At 44.8% G+C, this 24,986-nt stretch overlaps 1 protein-coding gene across 1 annotated transcript; it reads left to right on the top strand.

Annotated features, from left to right (window-relative positions):
- The first annotated feature begins 2,688 nt into the window (after positions 1-2,688).
- znf438 (zinc finger protein 438) lies at positions 2,689-24,510 on the top strand. The gene is made up of 3 exons (XM_050040040.1): positions 2,689-2,789; positions 19,618-21,402; positions 21,548-24,510. Exons 2-3 carry the CDS (start codon positions 19,646-19,648, stop codon positions 22,143-22,145), a joined length of 2,355 nt encoding a protein of 784 aa, XP_049895997.1. The 5' UTR covers positions 2,689-2,789; positions 19,618-19,645; the 3' UTR covers positions 22,146-24,510.
- The last annotated feature ends 476 nt before the right edge of the window (positions 24,511-24,986 follow it).

Genomic DNA, 24,986 nt, shown 5'->3' with positions numbered 1-24,986 from the left:
AAGCCTGTTAACTCCAATTCAGAGCGTAGAGGCTGGTAATGAGCACTGTCAGAGTTGACATAACAACCTCCCGCTCTGGGGCTGAACAGTAGAGTCAGACTCGGAGAGGGAGAGGGAGAACACACTCGGTCTGTGCTGGGTTTATCCTGGTTGACTATCGTTGAAGTTCACCCACTCAGACTGGTGTTTTGGCCATTTTGAAGTGTTGCAGTTTGCAGCCGGAGCTCTCGACTTCTAGATCTAAATGTCCTTTACTCTGATACGTGATCACAGGAGAGGTAAATCATGTTAACTCACACATACAGTGGCTGCTTTTGCATTTAATCCCCCTCATACCTGGGATGAATTGTTCTGCACTTTGAAGCTTAGTACTTACGCATTGTTGGAGTTTTCAAGTATTAGGAATTTCTTTGAATACACTTTGGTGTCTGGCTGAACGGGGTTGACAATAAAACCGTTGCCCTCTGTGATCCTCAATATTTAAATAGAAGTTGTGTGCATGTGCGTAACTTTAGAATCATTTTAATTATTGTACACCCTTATTCACCTTGAGTAAACGTTTTCTTTGTGGAGCCATGAATAATAGAGGTGGATAAATGAACACAGTTACAGTCAGGGAGCATGGACGTTATACAAATGTTAGGTACCCTGTGTCCTCAAGGTTAATATCCAGAGCAGTTGTTTTCTTCACGATAAGCATTTTCCTATGCATCCCCATCCCGGCTCATTAGAATCAGCTTGTTTAGAGAGGATGACTTGCTGTGTTGTCTGATTTGAGTTCAGGCAGCACAAAAAACACAGCTCCCGCATTCCAGCATGGCGTGTCCTGGACTCCCGTTTCTCAATAATTTATCCAGACAACTAGAATGATTATTCTATGAATATGCACTAAAAATTCCTCTCTTGTGCTCTTTCTCTCGAAGTTTGTGCATGTCGGTGTGTGTGCATGTGAGCGAATGTGTAGCTGTGTGTACGCGGCGCTTTTCTGCCTGAAACAAAGGAGGTGTCAGGGCGAATTAGGCCCCCTACGACTGAACGCCCAGAGAGCTTAGAGATGCACCACAGGTTCTGCTGAGTCGCACATGAGCCGCGGTGTCTGCCTCTTCCCCTCCGCTTCCCCCGCTTTGCCCCCCGCGCTCGCCCCCTCTCCACTCCTGAGTTGCTCTAACAAGGTTGTTGGAAGAGGATAAGGCGTGTTAAATGAATAATTTACACAGAAGAGCGCTCCTTATTTATTTAATACGGCTGGATCTGACTGAGTGGGCAGCCTGTGTCCCCAACTGCCAAGACACTGGCTAAACGAGCGCTCGCTCGGCTTAATGGAGGGCCAAAGCGACAGGCATTTAGAGACAGCGAGGGGGTGCATGAGAGAGTTTGTAGATTGTGTGTGTGCTTGTGAAACAGGCCATGCGGAGCCGTGCTAGTGTGCAAATCTTGTCGCCGCTGTATATACTTTGTCGCTGCACCATGTTGCTCTTTATACCTTGATGCAGACAGATCACATGAGAGACCCATCACCTATTTCAGCAGGCTTCCAGGAATTTATGGTACCGCTCCATCCTGTGTGTGGATGAAAACTACTGAAGACACAGCACCTTTTTGGTGCTGGTTTATGGAGACCTGAATTTGTCAACATTAAATAGACATTACATCATATTTAAATTATTAATGACAATCATATAATCGAAAAACCAATAAATGACTAAATAATTAAATTCAAACTTTTTTTAGTATGTATGTCATTTCATCATTTTCATCACAAAGTCTGTTCCTTTTTATTTTAAAGCACCTTTAAAAACAATCTAACCCATATGTTTTGGTCATGTCCGAGTCCGAGGGAGTACTACGAGTCTTATTTCAGTAATATTAGAAGAAGTAATACAGCCTTCCCCACAGATTTCTATATGTGCTGCACCTGAAGCTGGCAGAAATGTGTCCAAAAATCTAGCAAACACAGTCTCATTCACCTCTTCAACAGCCCGTCGGAGAATACTCTTACTTTGGAAGAAACCCCCGTCTCCATCTCGTGTTTCATGGCTGCGTGATACGATGTTTCTTGGAGTTGGAAAAGATCAAATTCTCCATAAGGGGTTCGGCAGACAAATTTTATAGCGACTAGCAGCCCATGATCGATTATGTAAAGAGCCTGATCTCTGTTTCCCCAGATTGAACACCTGGGTGAGATGATTGTTGAATATAACAGTGACAGTGTATCCCCTTTTTTAATAATTTATTTTATTTTTTAATTTTGATTTTATATGTACATATTTATTTTATTTTATTTTTTATTTAATTTCATTTTATTTTATTTTAATTGATTATATTTGTTGTGTTATGTTCATTTTTATTTTTAGTTTTGTGACATGTCAGAGTAATGTTAGTTTTTGTGATAATGTTAAAGTTGTATTTTTTTTATTTTATTATGTCCTGTTTCACTATTTAACCCTTTGGGGTTCTTTACTAATTGCATAGCCGATGTGTCATAGAATTTGTCTTGTGACTGTAGTGGTTTTAGATAGAGGATAGAAAGCGTTTTCTTGTCATTGAACAAAGAGTATGCAACAAGATAAGGAGTGCTACGTCTGATCAGGTGCCAACTCGTCATTAAAACATGCAAGTAAAAGACGTAATCGTTCATAAAATTTCTGTTTTACAGTTAATTTTAATGGTGACTTTTTGATGTCTTCACAGGGGGAGTGTGGAGAGGGGGGGACAGGACCACGACCCGGGCACCACCCTGAAAGAGGAGGAGCAAGGGGAGCAGCTGAGGAGGACGGATCATTCAATCGGTAATGCTTTATGGTTGTTTTAAAACACACTTTATGGTGTCAGTGTTTTCTGTCATTACGTTGGCACACTGTGCAGTGTGTGAGACGGTGGGAGTCAGAGCGGAGGAATCTGTTTGTTCTGAAACAAACGCTAGATGAGTGTCCCGTTCAATAATTAAGCATCAGTGCTCGTGTGTAGCAGTAGCAGGAGAAACACACATAGCTCCGACCAATCAGGTTACGACCAAAATCCTTAAATCCTCTCTAACATTTGGGTGTCCTCCCCTTCCTCCTCCTCTTATTCCTCTTCTTCCTGTGGACAGAGGCAGCCCCTCTCAGAAGGAGCGATACATCCCCACAGTTCCCCTGTGTGTGTGTGTGTGTGTGTGTGTGTGCGTATGTGTGTGTCTCCCCCAGGAGAATGAAATCCCACAGCTCACACTGACCTCATTATAAAAATAGCTCATCTATCCAGCCATCACATTTCCCTCCATTTCCCCTCTCCTCCGCAATCTCTTAGATATATATCGTGATCCTCTCTACCTTCCACTCTCCCCTCTCTGTCTCTCCATCAGTGTTTTTGCCGGACTTAATGTGAGATTAAAAGCTTATGCAAGTCCTTGTAACGGCAAGGTTCCCCCCGCACCTGTCATTACCAATCCGGCCCTAATCTGGGATCATAAGATGTCTTTTAATCATGAAACGTCTCACAGTAACATTAAAGTCCAGGTTTACACAATCTGTTAACATTGTGCCTCGGCCCACCGTGTCTCCCTCAGCGTCCTCTCCTGTCTTGTGCGTGGTCCACTGCGTCTCTCCACCTCCCCTGCCCGTGGAGCGAGATCCCCCCCACCCACCCCCCATTAGAGTGAACAGCGCTCACGTCTGGTTAATTTAACAGCAGCATCAGTGATCATTACGGTCCAAGGCTGGCTTTGATCCTGCCAGACAGCGTTTCCTACGGTTTTAATAACCCAACAAAGACACCTTAGCAGATGCTCAATTTATGGACTCTAGACAAAGACAGAGACGGCCCGACATGAAGGATTCACCAAATTTTAAGGAATGAGAATTGCTTTGAAAAGATTTTCTTCGGCAGACTTTGTTTAGGCAGAACAAGGTGATTGAGCTTTCATGCTGTTTTTCAGTAAAGCCCTGTTTTACATTCACAGTTCAACACACAGTCACCCCTGGGAGCTGTTTATACGAGCGCAGCACTGTTGGCCACTGAGCCACTCCACTGGAGCAGCTCGGTACTGAAGATCTGCAGAAATAATAATTAGAATACAAATGATTATGAATAACAGTAAGTGCTCCTCAGTTTCACAGAGTTTAAAGTGTGCAGCCACAGAGATCAGGAGGTGTGGAATGTTACATCGGTTCATTAATTCAGGGGCAACGTCGTTTATTCTTCACATTTTTTTCTAATACAAACAGAATTAGTGGGTATCCTGTCTGTATCATAAACTGCTGCACAGTGTTGTCGCATCGAAACAGCCTCCAAATTCACACGTCTGTTAAACTGGACTTGAAAAGTATTTCATCTCTCAGCTGCACCTGAACACACCCCTAACTACGCAGTCCCCTGCGTTGTTTGACTGCAGGGTCTGAAACTCAACCACGTCTTTTAGAGCAAGTTGAAGTCAAGTTTCAAATCATTTAAGACAAGTCCAAGTCAAGTCTGAGCAAAGGAAGTGTCAAGGAAGTATCTGATCAAAGAGCCAAGTCAGTGGCAGGTCTTACATGTCATTTTAATGGTCAGAGAGACCTGATATTAGACTGAATTGTCAACTCGTTACACTCCGTTTCCGTCTTCACTCTGACATTGCGTTCACTCTCACTGATTTTCTTGGGAGAATGAGATTCAGTCTTCCCTAGCTAATCACAAGAGAACACTGTCATATTAGCCGTGCTAATATACGTGGCCTAAGAGTGGAGGAGAGCGAAGTTCAACAAACTACAATGTCAGAGAACAGTCTTGACAGCAGCACCCATCTTGCCATTGTTGTTATTACTCCTCACTGGATCGGGGCATTGCTTGACAGTGTTTGACAACAACTTGACAACAGTGTTGGTCCCACCTGTAGCGCTGATTGGCTAATCAAGTCCCCCTGCAGCTCTCATTGGTTGTTTTTGTTTTAGTTTTAATTTTAACCGAGAAACCGCTGTTTCTTTGCTGTTTTACATCATTGCTTTATGCCCAGATCACACAGAGAGCATTCTGCAGGTTGCATAACGCAAGGCGCACCGCACTGCCTTTTGTTTTTTAAATTGAATGCAACTGGTGGTAAAAAAAATAAATAAATAACTCTTGCTGCTCCTTTTTATTGTTGCCAGGCAACCTCCCCATCACCATCTTACCCTAACATTGTCCAATTGGACAATGAGAAAAAAGCGCTTCTCTGCTCTGAGTTGAAGTTTTTTCAGATTGAGTTCAGAGTACTCCGGCAAAACGCCAGATGCCTAGAGTGCAGAAATGCAAGACGCATTGCGACGCAAAAAACGCGAGTAAAAAGCTTCATTCTCATTTAAAACAATTACAAAAAGCCGCCTCCAGCTGCTAAAACACTCTCTGTGTGATCAGGGCCTTAAGGTGCAAGTGATTTCAAAGTCAGCTTGCTGCATGTCTGATGAAATTCTATTTTTGCTTCGACAGTGTAGAGTTACCACCCAGTGTACGTGCACTTGTTTGTGTTCCCCTCTCCTCTGTAACATTACCTTCTCACCTGCATATCCAGCAGCTTATTCCCCCCAGAAAGGCCATCTTATGTTAAATAAGAACAAGCTGCCTCACATTGACCTGCTTTCAGAAGCCCAGGCTCACCTCAACAGGAGAAGAACTGTTGGGATCATCTGCATATTCTTTTGATCTCGCACCGGGTCTCTAGGAGCAGCCGTCATTAAGGAAGTTTGTACGACGTTCCCTCTTCCTCTCATCGTGGCTGAAGCTCCACCGCGTGCCCCCTTCTCTGCTTGTGCCCTTCACTCCATTCAAAGTCCTCTACCCTGCTACCGCCCTTCGCTTCAAAGCCGCCCTAAGTTGGGTTGAAAGCCAAAACCACTCTTGTCTGTCCTTCACCGCTAAGCTGACGTGTTTGTGTCTGTGTTGTGTTGCCCTTGGGGTGGGTTACCTCCACCCCCGCCCCCTCCATCTCATCTCTTCTCCTCCCCACCTTGCTGTTTATCTGTCTCTGGGCTCGTCACGTCCCTGAACCTGCTCTAATTAGCATCCCACACAACACTGTTTATTTACTCAGGTACCGACAGAAGGGGAGGGAGGTGAGAATGAAAGAGAGAGTCGGAAAAAAAAGTGAGAAAGAGACAGAGTAAGCCGGGAAGAGTGAGAGGGAGGGAGGGCTGGGAACAGGAAGAGAGGGAGAAATGATTCAGAGAATCAAAGAGCTATGAGACTCTCTCTCATAGCGGATGCAGGGGGTAATGATAGTTAGAAAGACATGATGCAGAAAGTCGAGAAAGTGAGAGACAGAGAACTTTCCCGCCTCTCCACGCCTCCTCTCTGCCTTTTCCAGCGTTTCATCTGAGATGCAGAGTGCCTAAAATTAGCAAGCTGGCAGCTTCCTTCCTTCCTTCCTTCCTTCCAGGGCCCCCATTAAAGTTCTCCCATTGCGTTGAGTGATCATTAAGGTGGGACTGGGAACGCAGGTGTTTTCATAGTGTCCCAGTCGAGGTTGCAGTGGCATCACTTTTCCTCGGCAGGGCCAACGTGAACAAAAAATCTTTGCAGTCCTCATCTGGGGAGCGTTTTTGTGTGTGAACAGGTTTTGTACGTGTGAGTATATGTGTATCAGAGCGTTGCAGCGCAGACTGCACGTCTGTCAGTAGGGATGGAGGAGCAGATTAATAAATGAAGGGCGATGGGAGAGGACAGGAGGACGGAGCTAGATGAAAACGAGCAGGGCCTGTTGTTTGCGTCTGCAGGCGGTGCAGGTTCAGACATCTTTGTGGTTATCTGATTAAATCAAGGCTATATACTACATATCAAACCAAGATACAGATCTGCTGTGCTGTGTTCAACTTATTGTGCTGTGGTCACAAAACCTGATGCAGCTGTGTCTTTACTCTTATGTCTCATGTCCTACTTTTTGTTTCTGTTTCTTACATCCCAAGGATCTCACATCTGTCATTAGGTCGCAGTAAGCTTCAAAAGAACTTGAACGTCTGAGAGCAAAGGTTTATATTTGTTCTGAAAGGCCAGCTATCACAGAGCAGGCCGAGATGCACAAAACATAAATGGGCATAACCGTGCAGATTGTCTGACAGTCTTTCCTCAAAGGCATTCACAGTGTTGCATCCAGTTGTTCACACAAGAAGTGACACAGTGACACCCCTTTCACACATGCACCTGACATCAAAACAGTTCAGTTATTGCTTATAATAAAGATTACTTTGTTTCCCTGGCACACAGAGGGCGATAAGTAACACCAAAAACAGATTAAACAGTGACAGCAACAATCAGTACCAGACCCGACAGTCACTCACATTACGCTGGGTTTTCCATTCTTGAATTAAGAACCCAGTGAAGGAAAAGTCTCTTTCAAAAACATTCTGCGCAATCTCTGCCAGGCTCCTTCCACCACCATAAAACCTCAAAAGGATCCCCTTTTAGTGTCTCAATCGATGTCGGCGCCACCTCATCCTCGGGCTGCAAAGTTTCATCACTTGAGTCCTTCAAAATGGTGACGACGGTGTCAAAGGTTCGACATGTCTCATTGACTTTCAAACTAAAAAGAATTGCAGCTTGATAATAGTGATTTAGATGTCAAAATGTTACACGTACACTGCAAATCTTTGTCACTTGTTTTATTCTGAAAAATAAGAAATATATTTTTGTGTGTAATTCATTTTTACCCGTGAATATACATATGTTTACCCGTTACACAGCTTTCTGCGACTCACCATAGACCCAGAGTATCTCTCCAGATTTGAAATATTTCGGTCTACGGTCTGACCAAATTGCACATGGCTCCTTTTTGAGGGTTGGTTGCCAACAGTCATAATCAGCTGGTGCAGCGTTGAAGTGATACCGATACCAATAGAGTACTTCATCCATTACCGATAATGTGGATGGAGTGGTGCGTAGTGCAGCCATACTTTCGGACCTTTTGGTGGCATCTCGGCATGCTGAAGTGCCAACTCCTTCATATACACCCTTCTCAACTTCACCACATCACAGACTGTGTGGGTCGTAGCTGCTGCTGTGGAAGTGTGGACTCCGAGAAGGGAACAGTTGCGAGTCCACCCACATACACGTAGTCAGTACATTTACATGACATTAGAGAAAATCAATTTATTGTATTAGTCAGACTAAAACCGGACTTTTAATATACATGAAAACATGTTAGTCGGACTGAAATTTTACTAGATCAAATTTCTCAGACTAACACACCCAGATGATGCGATTGGGAATCAAATTACTCCTGCATGCATAGAGTCTATCGGACCCAGAATGGCCGAGGCGCTCTGAGCATGCTCCACAGTTTCAGCCCCGGGCTTTGACCCGGACATAGTATAGCATCAAATGCGTAACAGAAGAAGAAGCTGGTAACAACGTGGTGAAATCTACATCCAGAGCTGTGTAATTTTAGACGGACAAAGTGTACAGAGCGGTTAAGTTGTCCACCATGGTACCAGTTAGCTGCTAGCTAACCGTAGCTAACTTGTTTGTCGATTGTTTGGTCTGTGACGTAATAGGTCAACTGGAAAAAGAGAGTGTGCTGATCAAGAGTCAGGACGATCTGGGATCAGCTCCCCCCAATGTGAATGCAGATATCACGTGACTGGAGATGTTTCAATACTACTTGGTACTGAGATACGTCTGTCGATATCTTCGAGTACCAATACTGCAGAATTTGTATATTGTATTCTGTTGTCCAGCTGGGATGGGAACGTGGTTTGAAGTGGTCCACACAGTGGAAGTTTTAAATGTTATCGAAATAACATTATTTCATCTCCAGGGATGCCATGCTAAGAAAAGTGTAGCCCACATTTCAGAGTAAAGACACTATTTACTGTTTACTTCTGTTCCAGCACGCTGGGACAAATTGTTTGTTTTCCATCTTGCCTCCTACAGCACATCCGACTTAGCTCCCCATGTTTTTATCTGCTACGACATTGGCACACAAGGTCACCTCATGTGCAATACACCCACCAGTTTCCGCTTTTTTATGTGTGTTATCTGCTTTTGTAGCAATCTCACCGGGCTATCGTCATTTCCTGCCTCGTTCCTGTTGGTCACTCAGCAAAATGTACTCGCGGCAACTTCCTGACATCAGTGACTTTGCACATTTGTGAAACAAAATATTTGACTCTGCAGAGCAGCATTTTAAATAGTCCATTATCACATGCTGTCACACCGAATGACGGCCCTCTGCTGTTAGCCAAGGATCGTATCCCCCTGTGACTAAATCTGGTCTTGACTAGTGAAATCTTCTGCATGCAGCTGTAATTGTAGGAATTTGAGATCTATTGGACCTTTCACTCGTTGTTTTTCTCTAACACATTCCTGAGCAGCATCTGCTGTCACCTCCCTGCACTGACAGCCCTCATTCCTCTCCTCTTTCATTTCTTTTTCCTCTTCTACCTCCCTTCCATTTCTCCACCTCTCTTTAGTGCTGTTTGACCTATTCAGAAGGGTCCAAATGTCACGGCGGAGGGAAAGGTCAGGTAAAGGTTTAGCGTTGAGCATGGCTAACGCAGTGCTGGCTGCCTGAGGGGGGAGCACATTAACACTTGAGACCTTGAACACACGTGCCTGCGCTCATACACACACTGCTGTCACCTCCGCTCCACGTCGACGCCACTCAGCCCTGAGCCGGCAGCCATGTCATCTGTGTGCATGTGACTGTGAGTGTGTGTGTGTCGTGCTCATTTGGTTCATCTGCGAGCATGGATGATTGAAGATGTTAAAGCTTCCCGGGGATGACACATGGCCTTGTTGGACATCGGGTCAGAGGTCATTGGTTGTCAGGGCTTTACAGCATCCTGCCTTCAAAGGGCGCTGCCTCGTTTTTTATTGAGGGTCCAGCTCGTCTGTAGTGACCACTCACTCTGACGTCCCTGGGATGTTTTTTCCCACCTTGTTTGGATACAAAAGAAAGTGATTAGAGAATTCATTTTCTTGTTTCTGTGTCAATGAAAGCAAAACACTGAGAGTCTCAGTTTAGCGTATTCTCTGAGAGGGACGGCAGGTTAGCAGCGGGATTTCTATATCGATTAATCTACATCCACATGCAGGGCAGAGCAGCGGGATCCTAATTGGAATGGATTTCTCAGTTGCATTGATTTGCTCAGGTGACAGTGGATGACATACGGTTGTGTGCGTGTGTGTGTGTGTGTGTGTTTGTGCGCATGCAATGAATACCATATGATGCTGTAATGTTCTCCTTTGCAGCACCTTTCATTGTCGGTGCTTCGGTGAAAAGGTAAACGGAGCAGCTTGACACTACTAAATCGCTAGTGTGTGTGCGTGTGCGTGTGTGTGTGTGTGTGTGTGTGTGTGTGTGTGTGTGTGTGTGTGATCACTTTCTCTCCCACTCCTTGGCCCTCTCATTGAGCAGAGCTCTGGGATGAAACAAGGACCTCTGCAAACACTGATTTCATTTTCCCCATGACCGCCTTCGCTCCAGACCCGAGCTCCCCTGCGCGCACACACACACACACACACACACACACTCGTACACCTTAGGCTGGCGAGCAAAGATGAGCAGTTAGCATGCATGCAGGAAGAAGCAATCGAGCACAGATAACGTTTAAGTTCATTCAGGAGTTAAAAACAAATGGAATGATCTAATTTCCTCTCGCAGTGCGAGATTCACGGAATTTTCCTTTTTTTGTGTGTGTCTTAATAACGTCCTGAAAAGGCGAGAGAATTTTTTTTTGTTCTTTAACTACCTCCCTCACTCTCTCAGGTTCACTAATCCTACATTCTGTGTGTGTGTGTTTGTGTGTGTGTGAGAGAGAGAGAGAGAGAGAGAGAGGGAGGAGGCTGGTGAAAGATGGCCGCTGGACATGGCTTCTCAGCCGGCTGGCCCCGACCCCCCGTGATCTGCCCCCTTATCTAGCCCAGATCCTGGCCTTTCATCTGGGCTAAAACCTGGGGGAGCTTGGCCTCTGCTGGGTTTTTAGCCCTCACACACACACACACACACACACACACACACACTTCATTCCAGACCCCCTCCATCTCCAGGCTCTATCTTCGAGTCCCAGATGAGCATTGCTCTCACCTACAAGGGAGATAACAAACCTCACACTACTCTGCTCCCGCTCTGCTTTCCTCAAAACACTTCACATTTGATTTTTTTTTTTTTTTAACTCACCACAAGAGAAACTACTTCCCTTCCCCTTTTGTGGGAGCAGAATGCTCGTCTCTGCACTTTAAACAGTAGTTAGCCCCAAAAGCGAGACAAAACAGAATCAGAGAATGCATCGGGGATGCTACCAAAACACAGCGCTCTCCATGTTTTGACGTTTCACACAGCAGTGCTTTCACCTCGCGCTAAATTGCATTACTGGCTAACAATAGGCAGGTTGTTTCGGCCGGTCAGCCCCGTCGGTCTCGGCTGGACGACCTCTACATGTGACCCAGGTCCAGGTTTGAGGATGTGAGCTGAAGTTTTTTATGTGAGCATGTGTAGTTCACTTTAAACCATTTCATTCCATTCCAGGTGGATGCCTGGCCCGTCCCCTCGCTGCCCTCCTACTCAACCCTGACCTGTTTCCAGCATAAACAGCAGATCCTCACCTCTCACCCCTCTGGCTTTACCTGATAATCTGTCTCTGTGGATCCCCCCCCACCTTTTTTTTCTCTTTCTCCCTCCGTCTCTCTCGTTCTCTGCAGAAACCAGGTTTTTGCGTCACCCTAGCCCCGACCTCTGAACCCAGTCAGATTAGAGTGGTTGGCGTTTCAAATCCAGCGGCAGATTGAGTATTATCTGTGACCTCCCTGTGCATTTCTCCCCTTTCCCCGCTGTGTTGTACCCCTTCAAATCAAGACAGAGCCCGTCTGATCTCAGTACCAATTAGCCAGACACAGGTTTGCAGTGGAGGGCATTTTCAGGCACTGAAACAGTACCTTAGATAACAGCTAATGCAAGTTTGTTCTGAGGCATGTAGGCCAGTGATGTGAAAGTGAATTGCAATGGCTGTGTAAAGTATTGCACAGTATACTTTTAGCACGCTTTGTGTTTTTGATTTGATAGATTAAATGCATTTATCTAACGAGGAAACATGTTGAAAATCAAAACAGGATTTACATTAAGTCTCTTTGCTGTGGCACTCTAAATTGAGTTATGTGTACCTTGTTTTCTTGTATCATCCTGAAGATGCTGGAGGCAAATTCAATAGATAGGACATGATTTGTGGCCAAGTATTCACAGTGCTTGTCAGACCACCAGCCAAGTCCAAGAAACTCTCTGTGGACCTCTGCAATCAAATTGTGTTAAGGCATTTATCTTGGCAGGCGTATAAAACTTGTTCTGAAGCTTTAAATGTTCCCAGAAGCACATGACAGTGGAACTACCAGGACTGTTCCCAGAGATAGACCTGAACTCCAAGCATTGCATCTGGCAAACTAATACCATACCTGTGGTGGCAGCATCACACTATCAGGATCAATTGAGGACAACTGTCAAAGCTGCTGTAACATTTATGTGGCTTTGACAACTATAGAAATAGCATTGACCTGACCAACACAACACTTTTGTATTTGCTTTGCTTTTATGACTGGAAATAAAAAATCTAAGACTTTTCCTATGAACACAAACGGCTTATTTCTCTCAAAGTTTGTTCACAAAGTAGTTTAAAGTTGAGTCAGTGAGCACTTTGCCAACATAATCCATCCACCTGACAGGTGTGGCATATCAAGATGCTTATTAAACAGCATCATTACTACACAGGTGTGTCTTGGGATGGTCACAATAAAAGGCCACTCTAAAATGTGTAGTTTTATCACACAACATAATGTCACAGATGTCACAAGTTTTAGAGCAGCGTGCCATCAGCAGGCTGACTTCAGGAGTGTCCACCAGAGCTGCTGCTTTATAACCTGCTTCCAGTGTCATTCTTGGGAGTTTGGCAGTACGTCCAACTGGCCTGGTGAGCAAGCCCAGGACCTCCACACCTGGCGTAAGATTAGCGCCCATGAGACAGTTTCTAAAGCCCAGTTCAGACCAAAGATTCATGATGAGATTAAACCGTTTTAGACCATTGAAGAGAAAAGTTGCAGTGGTGTGAACTGGCCGGTCTGAGCTCGACTCAAGCCGGCTGATGGTGTCACCTGCAACTCAACTGTTCAAATCGCAGACAGCTGGTTTTAGAACGTTAAGTGCATCAACTGTTCCTACAGCTAGTCTGCTGGCCAGGTCAGTAACAAACTGCCCTCTGTTTCCATCCTGACAGTAGTGATGGCCAAATGAAGCCTCATGAAGCATTTTCTTTATTTTCTGAGCCCACTAGATGGCGCTTGTGGTTTAAAGAGAGAAGCTCAAAGAATGGCAATTCAGTGAAGCTTTCAACCTTGTGTTGAGCAAAAAGCGCCATCTAGTGGGCTCAGAAAATAAAGAAAATGCTTCATGAGGCTTCATTTGGCCATCACTACCTGACAGTGTGCTGGTGTCGGACAGTGGGTCGCTGCTGCTGCTAGCTTTATGTGCTTATGCCCCACAACACACACACACACATTCTCATTGACTGATTAATTGGTGCTGCTTACTGATATTAATGTGGCATATTTATCATGAATACAGTCCATCTGATGCTGGTTTTGTTTCTGTTTTTCACCGTTTCATCACTACTACAAATGCAGCTGTAGCCAGTATCTCACTATCACTATCCTCAATCATATTTTAAGAAGCTACAAATTATATTCAGCCACAAAATAAGCCTGAAAAGCTGCAAATCAGAGCAGAAGTGCAGAGAGTTGTTGCATAGAGATGATACACCATCTCATCTAGTTGTACTGGTGTGAACCGGCAGGTTTTTAGAACGCTACAGAACGGCGCATTGCAAGTAGTCGCCTGTTTCAACTCATCTCGTTGCAAATCTTTGGTCTGAACTGGACCTGGAAAGTTTGTCCTGAAAGTCTTTGGTGGTGCAAACCTACCATTAGCTTTCCATCAGCTGTTCAGGTGGCTGGTCTCAGCAGATCGTGCATGTGAAGAACCCTGATGTGGAGGTCCTGAGCTGATGTGGTTACACATCGTTTGCGGTTGTGAGGATGGTTGGATGTACTGCCAAACTCTTGGAAATGACAGTGGAGACAGGTTATGGTAGTGAAATGAACATTCAGTTTCTGCACGCTCCCTCAAAACCTGTGACATCTGTAGCATTGTATTGTGTGATCAAACTACACAATTTCGAGTGGCTTTTTTGGGACTATCCCGAGGCACACCTGTGTCGTAATGATGCTGCTTAATCAGCATCTTGATATGCCACACCTGTCAGGTGGATGGATTTATGTTGGCACAGTGCTCAGTAACACAGATTTAAACAAATTTGTGAGAAAAATGAGAGAATTATGGCTTTTGTGTGCATAGAAACTATCAGCTCTTTTATATCACCTCATAAAAACAAGTGCTGCATTTCTATTTTTGTTCAGCGTGTTTCCTTAACTAGAGGGAAATGATCATTTTGGGATCTTAAGCATCTGTAGGCTTTCCTCCAGACAATTTCTCTCTTTCCTCCATCTCACTGTGCACAAGACCCACCTGAGGAGAACAGAGAATGATGCTGACAGGGCAAGCTGACCGTCACTGGTACATCAACAAGTGAATAAAGCCTTCCCTTCTCCCCCTCCCTCCTCTCTCGTCCTCCCTTATTCTCTAGCCTCTCCCATGTGGCTTAGCTGGAGGAGAGAGTTGTTAACATGCTGATTATGCAGATGGAAGCACACAGAGCAAAGTATGAAAGGAGAGGACTCCCATAGAGAGGAATAATGGAAAAAGAGGATGGAGGGAGAGCAGGAAAAGGGTAGTTTGAGTGCTTTTTCAAAATAGTAATATTGGTCACCCCACACCAGTAAAGGAGACTTTGTCACTGCCCCATTCTGTGTAGTGAATAGTTTGGTTTGGCCTGAAGCTGTGTCATCATCACACACACTCACCTGTTGTATCAGCGTACTTTCTGTAGTAGAGCTCAGAGAGAGTGAGTGTGTTAAACCGGTAGCTTCAGGGCCTCTAGAAATCAGAGCAAAGCTGTACTACGAAAATACCAGCTGCCGTGGGATCAGCGACAGATGCAGTAAGTCTTAGCAGCCTTCTCTCACCATTGTCCAAGAAAATGTAGCCTTACTTTAAACACAGTTTTGTTGTAAATGTTTGCATGCTTACATGCACATGGAAACATGTTTTGCTGATGCTAAGATGTACTTACATCCGTGGCTCCATCAGTGCAAAGACTGTGCGCTCCCTTGCCTCAGACACATTTTCTCTCTGGACTGCATGCGCCAAAATTCAATTTTGAACAATATCAGACATCCATTTGTCTTTTTGCTGAAGCTGCTCACCTGCCCTGTGCAAATCATACATCCGCTCCGTCATTAGCTGCCATAAAACTCCATCCCGATGGCTATGGGTGCGTTCCTAATTGCATACTTCTTCTTTTTACTTTTCGTAGGTACTGTAGCTTTCCTTAAAAAGTGTATACTGTTGCATGCAGTATGCACACCATGGGGGACGCTACTTTCTCATAACATGACGCCCTGAACTTTGACCCTCTTACTTTTACATCCGTTACCTTGGAGATTAAACAAACGGCATTTAGCGTCATCCGTCATCACGACTTCTGACAGCTTTGCGGCTCAGTCGATGTGACGTATCTTTAGCTGCGCGGAGACTGTGACTCAGAATAGCCAGAAAAGAATACTGACTTGCATACTGCAAAATCGGACCGGATGTAGTAGAACATTCTGGTATTTTTTGCATACTGCATCTGACATACTATGTATTGGGACATACTAAATCTCTTTCTGGCATTTTACATAGTATGGTAGTATAGGGAGGTCCTTTGCATCCAAGGGATTTTTGGGACCTAAAAAGAAGCTCCAAAACTGTCTTGGAGATTTTCTGGTCTTTCTCAGTCTGTCTGCAGCATTGATAAGCTCCTGCTACTGCAAATATTACCTCCTTCTACCACCTTGGGGTCAGATAAACCCCTAGTTTAGCTGACCCCAACTCTTGCACTTAGACCTGACGTGATAACATTGTCACGTCAGATCGAAGGTGATTAAATTTGCTCATTCTTAATATCATTTTTCATATATTTATAACAGGCTTCTTATCATATGCTGTTCAAAATTTAAAATAAATGTTCAGATAGCCCATTAGTCATGGTAAAGTAGCCAACTATTTACAGACTGAGTTGTTCCACCCCTTGTCAATAGGGAGTACTGCAGCACCCACACCCATGCAGAAGTCCAACACTTAAGTTTATGTCCAGATACATAAAATATCAGCAGAGCTTTGTCGTCCTCCTGACAAATGTTTCATTAACATCAGCATGGTAACGCTGGCAGTGCAGTTGCGTAAGCCCAAGGATACATTGTTCGTGCAAAAACAAGGTTGTTTTGATCACACATTCTGTAACAGTTACCGAAATGATTCTAATATTTGCCATCTACTTCCTCCTGTTCCTTCCTGTCCCGACTTCCTCCTGCCACGCTCCAGTCATGGTGACATCTGTCTGTCTGTGCAAACACATCTGTGCACAGACGCTTGTAGACACAGCGACGCAAGAACAGTACACGATGGAAACATCAGTGTACATGATCAGATTAGATGTTGGATCACCTCGCCGAACGCATTTGCATAGTAATGAGGGGAATTGTGGGGACAGGCTTTGTGTTTAAGTGCTCCGTTATCTCCTCCTTTCTTAGGGTGGATTCAACATGAACTATTGTCCGATATAAATTTTTAGACAATGCAGTTCAAACAGGATATCCAACACTGACCATGCTGCTCCAGCACTATTCCTGGTTTTCCAGGTGGATGAGACAAAGGGATATATTAAAGCCGATCTTGTTTTTTGTGGAGTTACTTGGTGTCAGGTGACATCTGCCGAATCATCTGTGACAAAAGGATTATAGGCCTACTGGCTGCTTCTCCAGCTGTTGATACACACCTTGTTTCCCCCTCATGTCCAACTATAAACCTTCACATGGTAGAATTAATCGCCAACATTGCCTCTACAGATTCTCCCACTTTCTATAGCCACGTAAAATGCCCAGAGGAACACACATCCCATGGTTTTATTCCACTCGGTGTTCAGCCAAAGTCACAGTCAAACTGGAGTCAACTATCCACACAGAAAAGGAATATCTCCAGTTTTATGGAGTCGTAATGCGGTAGGGGTACTGTATAAATAATCTCTCCACACAGAAACACTTCCAGCTGTTAAACAATATGCCCTTTGCAGTTTCTCTTTTCTTCTCTGTCCTTTTGATTGTATGAAGCGTCTCGCCCAGACGGCTTTGAAAATGAATACAGACGTGTTTTTTTTTTTTTTTTGTGTTGAGAAATTCTGTTGTTGAATATTCGCCTTTTGTGACACCTCCAGATTGTTGCACTTTATGCTGATTATTATTACAGAGTGGAGCTGGAGCTCTGCCTGTATCAAACGCTGCTATTGAAAGTCGGGTCATAATGTGAAATTCAAACCTCCGAGTCTGTTTACAATTAGGCTCTTTGAAGCATTCCTGTGTAATCTCGCCCTCCTTTTGATATAAAGATTCAGTATTGATATAAATGAAGGAAATTCTGGCTTTGTTTTTAAAGCCATACCTGTGGCTTTTGATTGATGGATGGAAACTGTACGGTAGATTTATATAATATAGACTGGTTTCAGACCTCACTCTGAGGTTATAGTTCCCCGCAGACTTCAGCAGTATTTGTATCCACACAGTCAGAATGGCGATCCGCAGAGGGGTGAAGCCTCATCCCCGTTGGATAACCATGAAACGTTTGTGAACAAGGGATGATAAAGTAAATCCAAGGCTTTTTTCAGGGGCATCCTCATTGCCTTTGGCCATGTTGCAGCACTGGTCAGTGGAGGGGGAGATGAGAGGGGAGCCCCTCTTCATCTCGTAAAGATCCTGCCGTTGGGCAGCTTTCACGCTCCACTGGCTGATCCTTCCAGGAAGTGAGGGGGGGGTATAAGGAGCCCCCCCGCAGAGCCCCAGCATGTACCACTGCTGCATGCTGAGCCTAAATCAAAGGGGGCAGTCTGTCCTTAGCCTGGGGGAGAGTGAGTCTGCTGTGTGTGACCACAGAGACATGGGTAATAGGACAGCTTGTCACACTTGTGCAGATGCCTGTATTTCTGACAGTGTGTTTGCTTCTCTCCCGTCTGGGTTGCACAGTAATGACACCGTCAAAAACGCTGAGGTCTTGTGCAGTGAGGTCACATTTACAGTCATGACCTTGGCAGCTTTCAGAAGAGACCAAAGGAAGTCATCTAGCCATCTCAGTTATTTCTATTAAGTATGTTAGATCAAACCGATTTAATCAATCATACAGTGTTGCAGTGTTGGCAGTTACTGTTGATGTGGAAACTTGAGGTAAGAGGGTCTGGGCTAAAAGGGCACATTAAAGGAATATTTCACCCCTAAAAAATGATTTTTTTTTGTGTCAAAACATCGGTTTGCAAATGCTCACACAACTCGTGCAGTAAAATCCAAGTCTTATTTATCCAGTCTTTGACTTGGTACCTCCCAATGTATCTTTGATGGCTTCAAAGCCAGACTCCATTGACAAAAACAGTAATTTTACTTCACTGCACACAGGAGTTGCTGGTCTAACGCTGCCTCTGACAGTTAGTTTACTAGCTTTATTGTGTGAGTTTGGGGAATCCGAACTAATGCTTTAAAACACCAAAGTCACACAAGAACACAGACAAGCTACAGATCCAGGCAGCAGTTGACCAGCAGCTCCTGTGTTCAGTGAGGTAAAATTACAGTTTATTTCAGTGGAGTCTGGCTTTGAAGAGAGCGTAGATTAGTTTCAGTTCCTAGTCGAAAAGGGGTGTCTGTTTGGGAAGTACTGAGCACACGACTGGATAAATGGGACTTGGATTAAACTGCAGGAGTGTGTAAATGGATGTTTTGATTGAATTTTGCTCTTGTTGAACACGGACCCCTGTGACTTCCATTCATTAAGTATTTCCTCTGTTTTTGTGTTCTTTGAGGCATGTTAAAAAGTTCTTCCCAAATTCACTTAGATCTTTACTAAATGATTTTTGTGACATTGACATGTCAGTTACAACAGCATAATAAAATAGTTGAAAAATAATAAGAGCCAACGAAACAAAAACAGCTTGGATAAATACACATTTTTACAGCCTTAAGGATTAATGTATCTATTGATTGTTATTCCAGTCCGATGTCGTCTTTTTGAGTCTTGTATAGAGTCTATTTTTATTTCTTGTAGTCTCAGTAGGTGTGTCAATTTCTCCAGTAAAAAGATTTCTTCCATTTGTTAGCCATTGGTCCTTCGTTGGTGGTGTTTCTTTGCCCCAGTTTCTGGTGATAGCTTTCCTGCTTGCCACTAGCAATATTTTGATCAAATATCTATCACTAGCAGTAACATTTTGTTCAGAAAATTTGCATAGATGAAGCACCAAACAACTGTTAGGAACCTCATATCCTAGTAGGGAAGAAAAAATAACTGTATATTGGAAAATGGTATATGTAAAGAGCTTAAGCATAACACAGGGGGAGTCACTGACACACAGTTGGTCATTTGTGGGGTGAATTATTCCTTTAAAGCTGAACAGACTTGCTGGTCTCAGTAAGTGCAGTAACTAATTAAACTGTGTTTCTTCTGTGATTGTGTTTCAGTTGGTAGCCAGTGAGTCCAGCCCTTCAGATGAAGAGCCTTCAGTTCCGGAGCATTGCCCCCAAGGCCCCGGCCGTGGTGCCCTCCCCCTCCCCTGCGGTCCTGTCCTGCCAGCCTCCCTCTGCCCTCCCTGAGGCCTCCACCGCCTCCAGCCCTAAGTCCATCATTGTGCCCACCCAAAACTATGCACTGATGCAAATAGCAGGTCAGGATGGCACCTTCTCTCTGGTTGCGCTGCCCCCTTCTGTCTCCTCCCAGACACCACAGCAACAACAGCAACAAACCCAAAAGAACCTCAAGTTGCCCATTCCCAGATACCAGCCGGTGAGGAGCAAAGGGACCGCAGATAAGGTCAAGTCACCACCTCTAGCTGCTCGGGTGAAAACAGCCGCCAAGGTTGCTGTGACAGCGCAGACGAAGACAGTGGTGAGTGGGGCATCAACAGTGGTGAAGATAAAACAGCAGGAGTCCAAGCACACAAAGGAAACCCTGGTGCCCAAAGAGGAGCGTTCAGAACAAGTAATTCTGATTGACCCAGCCTCCTCCGACATCTCTGTCACTGCTCTGCTCCCAGACAATGCTGTCCTGTACCCGGGTTCTCAGTTAGAGCGAGCGCCAGATGGCTCTGAACGACCTGCTACAACTGGCCTTATTCAGAACCTCCAGTACCCCCCTGCAGCTGTCAAAGGCTCCCCAGGCAAATCCCCAGAGGAAAGTAAGACTACAGTGAGGCTGTGCCAGTCGAAGCCTGCTGCAGCCCAGCCACAGAGCAGTATCACTGTCCTGTCCTCAGCCATCTTCAGCAAAGCTGTGCAGATTATCCCGTCCCCACCTAAAGGTAAACTGCCCATCCTGCCCTACTCTAAAATGAAGAGCACCCTCATCCCAGCTGCCAAGCTCAGCAATTTGTCCCCAGAGAAGAAGGGTTTCTCCAGCCAGACAGGCCTCACCAGCCCCTTAGATCCTACATCCAAGACACTTGAGACAGCTGAAGCTGCGGGTCACAACCAGGTGCCAAACTCCACTGTCCAGCCCCAGGCCAAGACCACACTCATGCCTGTGTTGGGAGCCCTCCAGAAACCACCTGGCAAGAAGAGAGGGAGAAAGAGAAAGACAATGGAGGACATCTTGGCATTTGAGGCCAGAAAGAAGAGGTCCTTGTCGTTCTTCCGTAGAAGGGTGCCAGAGAAACCGCCAGCAGTCGCTCCAGGCTCCAAACAAAAGGAAGTTGACATTTCAAAGAAGTACCGCAGCATCCGGCCCAAGCCCATGCTGGTTATGGAGACAGTTCCCCAACTGGTTAGTTTGCCTGCCATTACCCCAGACGGCCAAGAACAGGAGCTCGTACTTGGTCATCCGCTCCCCAGCACTACCACAACCAAGACCCTGGACTGCCCTCCCCAACCAGCTCCAGTAACCCTCCACCTGAGAGGTGCCTCCCATCCCAGAGTGTTCATAGGCAGCCGTCCGCTCCACCGCTGCCCCACATGTAGCCGCTGTTTCCAGTTCAAGCATCACCTCCAGAGCCACATGAACAGTCACACCAACAGCCGACCCTACGTCTGCCCGGTGTGCCGCAAAGCGTACGCTCACTCCGGCAGCCTGAGCACCCACATGAAGCTACACCACTCTGAGGTACGCCCACGACGGTCTCTGTGCTGCGAGTTCTGCGAGAAGGCCTTTGGATATGTGGGAGTTTACTTCAGTCATCTGAGAGAGGTCCATAAGGTGGTGCTGACCGTGGAGCCGTCCATCAGCCATCATGAGGATGACCTTTCTGTGGAGGGGTGAGACTATTATCGATTGAGATAACTCATGAATACATGTGCACCTACTTCATTGTGACCTTTACCTCGTAGCAGGTTTTATGCAACTTTTTCCAAACAGTCATAACAAAGTTGCACTGTTGATTTTTTTTGTTTTTCTCACCAGGGCCAACTCTCCAGAGCCATCAGTAGAGCAGGATCGTGAAGACCCCGTGGAGCTGCAGATTAAATGTGGCCGCTGCCAGGCCATCACTCCCACCTTTGCTGACATGAAGATGCACTTGCTGTATGTGCACGGAGAGGAGATCCACGTTCCGCATCACGATGGCCAACCACTGCGGGGTGGCCGCGAGGCTGAGAACGAGTTGGTAAAGCACGCTGCGCACTACTGGCGGCAACTCAACGAGAAGCGCAACCTGGTCAAATGTGGCAGCTGCGACGAGGAGTTCTTCTCCTTCTCCAAGCTTAAGAGGCACATCATGTCCCAGCACCGTGGAAAGGAGGGGGAGGACAGCGGGACTGTCTCATCACCTGATAGCAGCGGAAGCCTCGGGGTCCTTGCAGCAGGTGCGGCTTTTAACTGTGTGCTTTGCAGCGAGGTGTTGGACACTAAAGACGGGGTTATGGAGCACTGGAGGAGTCGCCACCACTGTGAGCAGCCCGGCCTTCTATGGGACGCACTGAGCTCGTACTCCGGCCACGAGGAGGGCGAGGCGGACGGAGATCCGGACACTCCAGCTCCAAGCCCACACTATCCAGCCTAGCCCAGGGATGGGCGTGGAGCCCCTCACTGTGGCTGCTCCTCACACACACTCAGTCCTAACAATCAGCAGCACAGGGATGGAGAGTTTCTCTTATGTCTTTTATCACTAGCTTCATCTTTCACCAGTTGACGCAAGAGAAAACAATGAAAAAAAAAAATCAAACCAATGGTGGAAATTGATCTTTGTGTTACAGTTCATAAGGGGTGCTCTCTCTAGGTCAGAGAATCCAATTTTATAAACGATATTATTTTTCATGTTGTTGTTTTGATTGCACTGTTCTGTTTTTGACATTTCTTTTGGAGGTATGTATTTAATATCCTGTTGGATTATTTTTTTCTACTGCTTATTTAAATCTTATTGAAAGGGTAATTTATAACCTAGCTGACACAGTAATACTGTTAAAGGGTCATTTCACCCAAACGCTAGCCATGTAGATAATTTGTGCACAGTTTTTGAGAAATCTGCTGAGAGCTCTGCCTCCACCCTGATGGAAAATGACAATTTAAAAGTTTAACGACAACATTTCATTGCAGAAATAGCACCCCTGTTACTCTGTGGATTATCCAGAGGAAACATTTTTAGTAGAGTACTGTAAACCACACAAATAAAATCCCATTCATCTACATTTCATGGGGTCAGAGGCAGAAAACTCAAGATATCGTCATCTTGACTCAAACTACCAAATCTGCACGGCTGGTTTTAATTTGGGTGGACTGACCCTTTTTGAAATACTGAGAAATGTTAATCTCAAAACAAGGGCACACTGTCTACTGTCACACTGGCTGACATTTTATCTATTGGCCTTGGATTGTTACAGGTTAAGATAAATCCATGTGTGTGTACACAATCCTTTGATGTAATATTGCTCCTGTAACGGAAAATCAATTTTTAAGTTATGACTTGAACTTTCGCCGTCCGATTACGGGCAGTATTAGGGTCGCCTGTCAACCCGGACCCATGAAGGAACACTTTTCTAACCAGCACCCAAGTGACATCCTTGTGGCCTTCTGAGAAAAAAAAAATATATATATGGGTGTTCATGCGTAGTGTGGCTTACCGTCAGTATGGTCCTCTGTAGGCCAAGTTCTATCTCCTTGACTTGTTGATTAATGCCTATATGTGTATTCTGTGATATGCCAAGGGTCTATTCACACTAGTGATTGTAGAAGTGAGTTTTGCATTTAAGCTTTTTAACCACTGACAGAATACTTTCTGTTGACTTAGTAAATACGCAAAGGAAACCATCGAATTGCCTACCTGTTGTTGCCAGCTCATGTACGCACCTGTGGAATTGTGTGCACCCAGACTCTATTGTTAGAGTTAATATAAACTGTTGTCAAGTCCAGATAATATGCTATTTTATACTCTAGATTAATACAGAGGTCTTTTAGTATATTTATGCTTGTTGTTGGTCCTTAAAGAACCAGCACTGAGACATTGTTATGTTTGCTTCTTCTCAGTTGGGGGATGCTTAATGTCTTGTTTCTTGATGGGAAGCCATTACTACGTGGCGAGTATCTCTGCTAACATTTGTCTGTGTTTATCTTTCATATGAAGAAGAAAAAAAAGCATCACAGGGTCAAGTGAATGTACCTGAATGTTTTCAAAACCCTACCAAAAGTATATATATATATATATATATATATGCTATATAGACTTATTCCATAGATAGAATATATAGATATATTGAGAAAAAAATATATATATTTACATAGAGTAACTAGTGAATCAGCTGCTGTGTTCTGTCATAGTGGAGGAGGGAAACAAGAGACGAATATATCATTGCCAAGACTGGTAACAAAAGCCATGCAGAGCTGTCCTTATGTGTCTGACACAAAACGTAGGACTGTGAATGAAGGGCGGAGCACTGATGTGCACATGTCGCACTGAGTGGGGATTCGACAGTAATAGGGTACTACTGTTTATTGAATGCCATGTTTGAGTGTTCATCAGTGAGCTGTCCTTTGTTTTCAAGCCCTCAACACAAACCGCTGATGGGAGAAGTTTGCCCTCAGGGCTTTGTGCCAGGAAGCCTCGTCTTGGTCAGGTTTGTAAAAAGACTGTGGTTTTGGTTACAAAAAAAGATATCTGGCAGAACGCCCTGAAGACTTAACTTCTCCCATGTGCACACAAACCAGGAAGTGACAGAATTAAGGGTCAGACTCTTCTTTCCTCAGTTCGATGAGAAACGTACATGACCGTCAGCACAAGTCGGAAAATGAAAACTCCCACATTAGGTGACATGACGTGTTTGACTCACTTAATATGTTGACTGTGTCCAAAAAAAAGACTGAAAGTGTTTGTGCTCGTGACTGTTTGTGTACCTGAAGAACCCGATGTTTATGAGAATAAAGATATGCTTTGTTGAGGACACTGTGACTGTAGTGCTTTCTTAGGAAAGAAGTATTCAAACACAATTCCATACAATTTCCATAGTATCAGGGGGCCAAGAAAGGTGTATACTTACGTTCAAAACTTCTAACACAAAAAGTATGTCACCCAACTGGAAATTGTTTTCAACTGTGCATGTTAGGTGTCATGACATTTTGCTTGCCTTGGGTAAAGTTAAATCAAATGTAAGCCTCCGAACTGCAGCTACAAGCCTCTGAAAGATGACTGGTGAGGTTATGTAGTCCTAATGTGTCACTCAGTCTGCATTTGAACTCTGTCACGCAAAAATGTCAAAAGCAGGGCTGCAGCCAACAATTATTTATAATTATTACTGATTGTTTGGTCAACAGATTGTCAGCAAAAAGCATAAAATGCCCATCGTTATATTTTAAAGCTCAATAGTTTGTTTTGTCTGACCAACAGTCCAACACATACACAGTTTACAGTGGT

This window comes from Epinephelus moara, unplaced genomic scaffold (genome assembly GCF_006386435.1).
Source record: "Epinephelus moara isolate mb unplaced genomic scaffold, YSFRI_EMoa_1.0 scaffold682, whole genome shotgun sequence".
Taxonomy (NCBI): Eukaryota; Metazoa; Chordata; class Actinopteri; order Perciformes; family Serranidae; genus Epinephelus; species Epinephelus moara.
Note: the sequence above shows the minus strand (reverse complement) of the source record. Positions and strands in the feature narration are given on the sequence as shown.